General features: G+C 30.6%; 1 protein-coding gene across 3 annotated transcripts; it reads left to right on the forward strand.

Moving 5' to 3' along the window:
• The first annotated feature begins 4,730 nt into the window (after positions 1-4,730).
• Positions 4,731-8,104, forward strand: LOC133331354 (uncharacterized). Of its 3 annotated transcripts, none has more exons than XM_061539752.1 (6): positions 4,731-5,136; positions 7,097-7,161; positions 7,228-7,308; positions 7,376-7,545; positions 7,618-7,765; positions 7,834-8,104. In XM_061539752.1, exons 2-6 carry the CDS (start codon positions 7,110-7,112, stop codon positions 7,947-7,949), a joined length of 567 nt encoding a protein of 188 aa, XP_061395736.1. In that variant the 5' UTR covers positions 4,731-5,136; positions 7,097-7,109; the 3' UTR covers positions 7,950-8,104. The 3 variants fall into 3 exon arrangements, 2 of the variants coding, with proteins under 2 accessions (XP_061395736.1, XP_061395735.1); XM_061539751.1 differs by having other exon boundaries at positions 7,612-7,765; positions 7,834-8,097; XR_009754381.1 differs by lacking the exons at positions 7,097-7,161; positions 7,228-7,308 and having other exon boundaries at positions 7,612-7,765; positions 7,834-8,094.
• The last annotated feature ends 2,492 nt before the right edge of the window (positions 8,105-10,596 follow it).

Consider the following 10,596-nt stretch of genomic DNA (forward strand, 5'->3'; position numbering starts at 1 on the left):
AAGCAATGAATTATAGAAAAACGTCAGAGATAATTAACGATGACGTCCACTGTCACACCAAAAAAAAAGAAAAAAAATTGATAATTTTTTCAATAATTTTTAAAATGCACTTATCTCGGATCGTAAAACAATATTCAATTTGCTTAATGTTTGAAAACAAATTTTGTGATAAATTTTAAATAAAAAATTATAAATATTATTAATTTGCCTTAAATAGTTCGGAATTTGTTTGAAAATGTTTAAAAATCCAACAAAAATCCATTTACAAGGCTTTAATTTCCAATACAGGAAGCATCCCAAAAGATTGTAAAATAATATCTCCCAAATTGAATTTGGTCCTTCGATTTGAATTATTAAATGTTTCTCAAAGTATTTGAAATATATAATCCGCCGCCCTTCGTTCTTCGGCAAGACTCCAAAAGTATTCCAACGGGAGATAGAAATTCCAACGTATTTGGTCCTTCGACCTATACCAGTAAATCCAAAGTTTGAACAGGGTTTCTATTGACAATGGAAAAAAATAGACCACATGTTTCTTTGGATCAGATACGTTTAGTGTAAGTTTTTAAATGGTCCTTCGATGGCAGCAAAAGTCAACAGATGGTCCTTCGATGTCAGTTATAGTTTTCAAATGGCCCTTCCACTTCAAATTAATATCATCAAATTGTCATTCAATTGCAGTAAAATAGAAAAAAGATCTTTGATTGAAGTTGGAGTTAAAGTCAACCAGTGACCCTTCCACTTTATGTAAGTACTAGAATGGTCGTATGCCTAAATTCAATTGAAACCTCCCAAAAGATTGTAAAGTAATATCTGCCAAATTGAATTTGGTCCTTCGATTTGAATTTTTGAATGTTCCTCCATGTAGAATATCTTTGGAATATATTATCCACCGCCCTTCGTTCTTCGGAAAGACTCCAAAAGAATTACAACGTATTTGGTCCTTCGACAGTAAATCCGAAGTTTGAACAGGGCTTCTCTATTGACAATGCAAAAAATAAACCACATGTTTCTTTGGACCAGATCCGTTTTGGACAATTTGTAGTCGATATATATATACCCGTCCGTTTGGCTGCTTTACCAACTAGTGCGTACAATAACTCTTGAAGGAAGTTACCGATTTCATCCCAACTTTGTTCTTCACCTTTCAGTGTAAGTTTGGTTAATGGTCCATCGATTGCAGCAAAAGTCAACAGATGGTCCTTCGACGTCAGTTATAGTTTTCATGATATTAGTTGCCACTTTAAACTAATATCACCAAATTGTCATTCAAAAAAGATCTTTGATTGAAGTTGAAAGCCTAAAAGTCAACCAATGACCATATTTGGTCCTTCGACCTATACCAGTATTTGGTCCTTCGACCTATACCAGTACATCCGAAGTTTGAACAGGGCTTCTCTATTGACAATGCAAAAAATAAACCACATGTTTCTTTGGACCAGATACGTATAGGGCAATTTGTAGTCGATATATAAACACCCGTCCGTTTGGTTGGCTGACTGGCTAGTGCGCACGATAACTCTTGAAGGAAGTTACCGATTTCATCCCAACTTGGTTCTTCACATTTCAGTGTATGTTTTTAAATTGTCCTTCGATTGCAGCAAAAGTCAACAGATGATCCTTCGACGTCGGTTATACTTTTCAAATTGGTCCTTCGACTTTAACTAAAGTCGTCAAATTGTCATTCAATCGCAGTTTTTAAATGGTCCCTCGATTGCAGCAAAAGTCAACAGATTCTCCTTCGACGTCAGTTATAGTTTTCAAATTGGTTCTTCGACTTTAACTAAATTATTATTCATTCGTAATAAAATATCTTAGATTCTTCGAAAAGTTGAAGGCCCAAATGTCAATCAGTGACCTTTTCACTTTATGTAAGTACTCGAATATTCAATAGATTTAAATCGCTCTTCAATTTCGGAAAAATTGATCAATTATGTTTCGATTGCAGTAATATCGACAAAATATCGACCTTCACCTTTTGTTATAAGCCTTCATATGGTCCTTCGATTGCAGCAAAAGTCAAAAGATGACCATTTGACTTAATTAAACTGTCTTAAATGACCCTTTGATTGCAGTAATATCCTACATATTGACCTTCACATTTTGATATAATTATTCAAAGCGGTCCTTCGATTGCGGCAAAAGACAAAATATGGCCATTGGACTTAATTAAAATATTGTAAATTACCCTTTGACGTCAGTTATTGGTTTCGAATGGTCCTTCGACTTTAACTAATGTCATCAAATTGTCATTCGATTGTTGTAAACGTTAATACTTAATTGGTCATTTGACTTGATACAAATACCCCAAATGGTCCTTCGACAGCAGTAATATCCCATATATGAGACTTCACCTTTCAGTATACGTCTTTGAATAATATTTAGATTGCAAGTCAACAGATGGTCCATCGACATCAGTTATAGGTTTTAAATGGTCCTTCGACTTGAACTAATTTCATCAAATTGTAATTCAACGGCAGTAAAATAGGAAAAATGATAATTTAAGTGTCTTTAATACAAAATTGGGCATTTGACGTGATCCAAATAAATCAAATGGTACTTCGACTAATCTTCCATAACTTCTCCAACTGAGAGCACATAGTTTCCTTCTTTAACAAAAAATGAAAAAATATCAATGATGCTTGGACAGCAGAGCATTCATATTCAACAAATAGTTCTTCACCTTTCAGTATAGGCTAATAATTGATCCTTCGATTTAATAAAAATATCTTAAATGGTCCTTCGATCTCAGCTATAGAGTTCAAATGGTCCTTCGACTTTAATTAAAGTTATCAAGTTGTCATTCGATTGCAATAAATCCATTAACAAGGCTTTAATTTTCGATAAAGGAACCCACCTAAAAGATTGTAAAATAATATCTCTCAAATTGAATTTGGTCCTTCGATTTTAATTATTGAATGTTTCTCGAAGTAGAATAACTATGGAATATATATCATCCGCCGCCCTTATATTGCATAAATAAATTAATGGAAGTTCTTCGAAAAACTCCAATAGTATTCCATCGAGAGATACGACATTTTGACAATGGAAATTCCAACGTATTTGGTCCTTCGACCTAGAAGCATTGTTCAACCTTCCGATTTATTGGTATAAGTCGAAGGACCAAATATGGTTCTTCACCTTTCATTATACAACTAGTAGAATAATCTCTGCTGGGCTTCTATTTCGAATGTAGCACCACTTCTTCAAAATATGAGGGGAATGCTTCCTAAAAGATTATAGAATAATATTTTCCTATTGAATTTTGTCCTTCGATCTGAATTATTGAAATTTGGAATTTAGAGAAAGGTAGCATACCATCCGCAGATATATTATTGTCAAAATATCTCCATTGAAGTTTTACAGCTGGTATCTTAAGGTATTATATGGTCTGTAAAACCTTTTTTAAATTGGAAATTGAAACATATTTGGTCCATCGACCTATAACAAAAAGTCTAAATAATTTAATGGAAGTTCTTCAAAAAAAATATTCGTTTTATACCCCCATGATTCTTTGGACCAAATTCGTTTCAGACAATTTGGAAACGATTTACAAATGTCCGTCCGTCCGTCTGTCTGGCTGGCAGGTGTGCACGATTACTTTCGAAGAAAGTAACCGATTTCACCCAAACTTTGAACATCCTAATCCTAACAATTTAGTCAAATTTTTGCAAAAAATTAATTTTATAATATCATGCGAACGGACTCTCCTCTCCGATTTGAACCAAACTTTGTACAACCTATTAAGCCTAGATAAAATCCCAATATGGGATACATAGGTCCACTCCTTCTGGTGTCTTCCTGACAAATGGTCAACATATTCAATATTTTCTATTGAATGGTCTAGCTTTCTTTGCACAACCTATTATCTTTACTAAGCCTCGATCTAGTCTGGAGGTGGGACCAATCAATATTAGGCAAATGTAATATCCGATTTCAACCAAACTTTGCACGGTCTGTTATCTTTATTAAATCTAGATGAAGGCCGAATGTGGGACCCGTCGGCTTTCCTTCTAGTAACTCCCACACAAATGATCACCATTTTCAATATTTTCTAAATCCAATATCGGGCGTATGGAATGTCCGAATTGAACCCTTCACACAGCCTATTGACCCACAAAGGGTCAATATTTTATAAACTTATAAATTTTATTTGCATCGAATTGACTAACCGATTTGATTGATTGAACATTAAATCAGAAATCTCTTTTTTTATATAAAGCGAACCATAAATGCGGTGTGTAATTGTGAAGACCCTTGGAGGCCTTGGAATAAAAAATTAAAAATAGTTTATTTAGTATTTTTATTTTTTTAATAAACTATTATTTATTTTCATTTTAGAATTTTTAATATACATTTCTTTTTAAATTTTTTAGTTAAGTCGTATCGTATTTTTATTATTTTTTATATTTTACTATTTACATGTAGTATTTTTAATTTTAAATTAATATTTTATTTATTTTTTGTTTTGTTATTTTTATTTATTAATTATAATTTTTTTCACTATTTTTTTATTTACTATATTATATATAGTATTTCTATTTTTTTAATTTCATATTATTTACCTACTCTTTTTAATTTGGTATTTATAAATAATTTTTTTTTTCACATTTGGGACATAATTATTTTTTTATAAATATTGAAACACATTTAATTTTTCCTTCATTTATTGCCTTTTCATTTAGCCTTTATCGTAATTTCATTAATTTGTCATTTATTCTAATCTCCCTACCCGCTAGCAATGAAAATTCCAATTAACTAAATTTCGTCAGTCTTGTACTAGTTATAAGCCGTACTAGTACCAAATGTGTCCCCAAGTAATGCGAATGGAACCAATTGACACCTTTTCGTCCCCAAGTAAACGAAGAGGCGACAGTTGTGCATAAATAAAAAACCACCACCAAAAAACCAACCAACAGACAAGTTAAACGAACATTTGAATGAGATCTCTACGAACAAGAATCACTTTGAATAGTTTTTTGTTTAGATGATCAACAAAAAACAATGAACAGTTATTCTTGAGGAATGCACGTGCGTTTTGTTTGGAAAAAATCATTCTTATTTTGATCGTTGTAAAGTGAAGTTGCATTGTGAAAATTGTGTTAATATAAAGTGATTAAAATAACAAATAAAAAGGTAAGAATGAGTAGCAAAAGACAATTTAGACGTAGAGTAAAGAAAGAAAAGGAATCTTTGATTAAAAAAATTGATAATGTTGTCTCAGAGGTAACCCCACATAATTATTCTATTGAGGAACCTTCAGAAAATATCAGACCAATATCTCCACATATTTTAGTGGAAGAAGAAGACTTTAACCAAGCCGGGCAATTAAATTTAAAATTTGAGCAATGGTTTAAAAAACACAGACCGTCTAGAAATTGTGTGCAAGATCTAGTTTCAATTTTAAGAGAAGAAGGTGTTAGTATCTCTTTCAACCCTAATTTTTATTGTCCATCAAGGCCTTTAATAGAAAGTATTGCAGGTGGAACTTATATTCATATCGGGGTTAGATCACAGCTTTTAAAACTTTCTAATTGTATTTCTTTGCCTCAAAATATAACCATTGATGTGAATATAGACGGGCTTCCACTTTTTAAAAGCTCAAAAACTCAAATTTAGCCGATCTTAGTTAAAACTACAAATACACCTAAATGTTATGTTTTACCGGTTGGAGTTTTTTTAGGCAAAACTAAACCACAAGACCTGGACACATATTTACGTCAATTTCAAGAAGAAATGGCACATTCTACAGAATATGGTCTAGAAATTGGAGGTCTCACATACACTATAAATATTCGTGCTATAATTTGTGATGCTCCTGCAAGAGCTTTTATAACCGGTGTCCCGTCTCATACATCACGATACGGTTGTGCAAAATGTACACAGGTTGGAAAAAAAATAAACGGGACATTAACATACAGCTCAATATGCGATGTTATAATCAGTGATGAAGATTTCGCTTCTAGAAAATATACAAACTTTCACCAAACAAAATACCTTTCAAGAAATTCCCCTCTTGAGAGTATTGGTGTAAAAATGGTTACACAAGTTATATTAGATGTTATGCACCTAATAGATTTAGGTGTTGTGAGAAAATTCCTTATAAGACTTATAAATAATAAAAGTAATATTAAAATTTCCAAGGAAGCCATTTCGAACATATCCGAGTCCTTGTCTAATATTCGAAAATATAGCATTAAAGAGTTCTGTCGTAAACCCAGATCATTGGACGAATTATCGAATTGGAAGGCAACTGAATTTCGGCAATTTAGTTTATATAACGGAATTATTGTCTTAAAGAATGTCGTACACGAAGATGTGTATTATATTTTTTTATTATTACATTGTTCGTATAGAATAATTTGTTGTTCAAAACAAAGACCGATAAATCTGGAAACTGCTCAAAATATGCTTAATATATTTGTTGAAAACTTTGCTATAGTATTTGGTGAAAATAGTATTTCATATAATGTTCATTCCTTGCTACATTTGGAAAAATCTATTAATATAGTTGGAGATCCTACAAGTGGATCATCTTATCCTTTCGAGAACTACCTTCAAAAATTAAAGAAATATATAAAAAGTCCGAGGAACATTTTAGAACAAATTTATAGGTACTCTGTAGAAGAAACATTTGAACTAAATTCAGGAAATAGTACTCCAATTCTAAATGTAGAAAATAATAAATACATATTTAAAAATTGTACTCTAACTACACGTTTTCCAAACAATGCCGCCTACATAAGATCTTCTATTCCTATACAGATTGTAACGTTCCGCGATTGCCAAGAGGGGTTTTTATTGGGTCGCAGGTACACAAATCCACAAAGTTTTTTTAACGAACTCTGTGATTCATTAGACTTGGGTATAAGCGTAGTGGACTCAGAGCCATCGTGCCGCGAAGAACTCTTTCCCATAACCGATTTAGAGTGTAAATTAGTAGTTTTACCCTACAATAGCAAACTAGTTATACTGCCTTTATTGCACACCTGCCTTTGAAATTTCATTGTCAGTTCATGCAACTCCTTTTCTTTTTATTAATTGGATTGTTAAATTAATTTTTTGTTATTATATACATGAAATTCATTTTCTTTAGTTTTTATTTTAAAATGGAAGAAACACCCAGAAAAATTAAACGTTTCAGTTCAATTATAAACAATGGTAAGTAATTAATAATCTTAAATAATTTCCTAATTAATTCACTATTATTATTTTTCTATTTTGCAGATGGTCTCAATCAAAAGTGCAATTGCGAAACTTTTGTTAAAAAGATGGAAAATGTGGAAAATACTCAAAAAGTAATTCAAGGTAAAATTATGTCATTTTTCTTAGAATTGTTGCAAATTGTTAATTTGTTTCTTTGTTTTCACTATAGGTCAGATCAAGGTTTTAGCTGATGCATTAGCTGAATTGAAGGTGATGGTGCAAAAATTACTTCGATCTCAAAGTGATGAGATACCTTTAACGAATAGGTTTCCCATCAGCACTGAGAAAGATCTTATTGATATTAATAACGACATCACAAGTGAGAATAAAGATCTATATGTAAGTATTTTTAAATTCTTTTCTTAGTGAAGACAGATTATATACAAATATTTTGTTAATTTTCAGGTTAAGATTATATCATCCATTATAAAAAGAGAGGGAATATTGAAATCATTAAAAAATATTATAGGTTTAAAAATTACTTACGAATATAATATTGACGGAAATCATGGAAAAAAAAGTTTGAAGTCCTTAAGCAATATATATAACGTAATTTTAGGTAAGGTATATAAAAAAATATTACTATATTCTACATAATTGTATACATTAAACATTATTTTTTTGCAGATTCAATACCAGTTCAAGAAAATTCAGACACCCCTGAAACGCAACTGCGAAAAGCAATACAAGTACAAAAGAAACGATTTTTTAAACAAGTGAGTGCTGAGAGAAAAGCAGAATAGTTAATAAAATATTACCATTAACTTTATTTTATAAATATTGAATTTGTTTTGTTTTTATATTAACTATGTAAATATAGTTTTAAGAATCAGATAAACATGTGCCAATTTTTTGTGTTAAGTTTATATATATGTATTTATATGTATATATATTGAATTTAATTTATTTGTGTTTTTATATAGTAACGTATATTTGTATTCATTTATGTTTCAAATAAAAAATGTATTAAAACTAAAAATAATCATTTCACTAACAATAATTGGTACTGAACTAGTTCATTGGAAACTAGTTTAGAATCGGTCTGCTTATACTAGATAGGGGATAGTCAATTGACACTAGTACATGATTGTATACATAGAACTAGATAGGGGGTAGTCTGCTGACACTAGTATATGGCTGTATACTTGGAACTAGGTAGGGGTTAGTCTTTTGTCTCTGGTATATGACTGTAAACCTGGAACTAGTACAGTACCATCTACAGGTAATGCAAAAGGAGTCAATTGGTTACCTCGTATGACATCCCCATGTTAAAGTTTACAGTTGTTTGCACTGTGAGGGGTCTTAAGTGGAACTAGTTACTGTAACCCTAAGAATCGACGAGTATACGGTGCCGAACTAGTCCACATTGCTAGCGGGTAATATCACAAATCTCCCAATTACATCTGTCAGAGACAAGGAGATAGAGAGACCGTATGATTTGCCTTTTAGCAAAACAATGTCTATTTATTAATAATTTTTCAAACATTTTAAGGGCTAATTATTATTATAATTTAAATATAATATATTTTTAATATCTTCATTTATTCTCTTTTCATTTAATTTTATCACTTTTTAATACATTTTTCATTTATTTTTAACCATCACAAAGTCCCCACTGAACTGAACTCTGCTCTCTCTCTCACTCTCCCTTTTGTGGGGTAAATGGAGTCTGTGTTGTGTTCGTTCTTGTTGTTATTGTGATCATTTGTTTTGTGCATGCATGCATAAAAGCAAAAATGCATGCTTGCCTGACTGACTGACTGGTTGTTTGGCTGCGTTATTGTGAATTGAAGTTATTGTCATTTGATTAATGTACGCTCTCTCGCTCTCACACACACACACACACTCTGTATTTATGCAATGGCACTCTGTTGTTATGGTAAACCAGGCTCGGGCAGAGAATAACAAATATGCGTTGCGTTGTCGATGTGTGTGTGTGTCAATGGGTTTTCAATTATTTCAATTAAATGTGCATGAGAGTATGCTGTTATTTACTTTCACGAGAGAGCACGCGTGCAAGGTTTTGCCTGATGTGGTGGTAAACAATAAACAGCTGATTGTTTCACAATGAAGCAAGAACTCTTAAGACAATTTAATAATAAAAGGATTCTTATTGGATTTTTTAAGGAAATAAAGCACTTTAATGATTTTTTATATTATTTAGATTATTTTAGAATGTTTTAAAGAGATTAATGTAACTAGTTAAGGTAAATTAACAATATTTGAATATGCATTTCACAATGAGGGATTTTAAAGGGGATTCTTATTGGATTTTTTTTTGTGAGGAAAACACTTTTATTATCAATAAAATTATTAAGCATATTTTAAAGAGTTTAAATAAACTAGTTAAGGCAATTTAATAATATTTTAATATTTATTTCAATTAAAAATAAATTTTAATGGGATTTTTTATTTTATTTATTTATTTAAGGAAATGTAACACTTTTGTGTGGGAATATTATAAAGAGATTATTCATTTAAATAAAATGGAAATATTTTATGGATTTTTATTGGATTTCATTTTTGAATAGGGAATACATCACGTTATTAAATATTGTTCGGAGTGTTTTAAATAGATTTTATAAAAATCACATAAAATTGAAATTTCAAAGGGAATTCATATTGGATTTTTTGGAAGAAATTAAAACACTTTTCACAACATCATATTTTGAAATTTGTTTATAAAAAAATTGAGATATTTTATGGATTTTTATTGATTATTATTATTTTTCTATTTTTTTTTTTTAAGGGAATAAATCGCTTTACGTCATATTTAATTTATTTGGAGTGTTTTAAAATGTTTTTATGAACATATTGATTATAAAAATAAAAAAAAATTGTTTTTGATTGAATAGGAATTTTAAAGGGTATTTTTATTGGATTTTTTTGGAAGGAATTAAAACACGTTTAAATTAAAATGTTTTAAAGTGATTAACAAAACTTAATGTTTATATTTTATATTTATATTTTATATATATATTTATATATTTTACGGATTTTTATTGGACTTTTTTGAAAGGGAATAAATCGAGTTAATGTCATTTGGGGTATTTCTAAGTGATTCTAAGCAATTATTGGTAAAATAAATCACAACATTTTGTTTTCAATTACATGGGAATTTTAAAGGCAATTATTATTTGGAAGGAATTACAAGGGAACAAGTTGAGTTTAGGGGCTCATCTCGGATTTTTCTGCCACAGGTAGGACTCTGTCTCGCTGATCATGAAAATATATGACTTTCATGGGGGAAGTCCATAATTCTCAAGATATGGACCTACGAATTTCCGAAATTGCTATGTTCATAACTACATTATTTATGAATCGATGAAGGATCGTCTTAATTAAAAATTATACAAAATAGCTGGGGGATTTAAGACTTTGTCTATGACC

The sequence above is a fragment of the Musca vetustissima genome, unplaced genomic scaffold (genome assembly GCF_032173495.1).
Source record: "Musca vetustissima isolate MV318-11 ecotype Yass unplaced genomic scaffold, APGP_CSIRO_Mvet_v1 utg4927, whole genome shotgun sequence".
NCBI lineage: Eukaryota > Metazoa > Arthropoda > Insecta > Diptera > Muscidae > Musca > Musca vetustissima.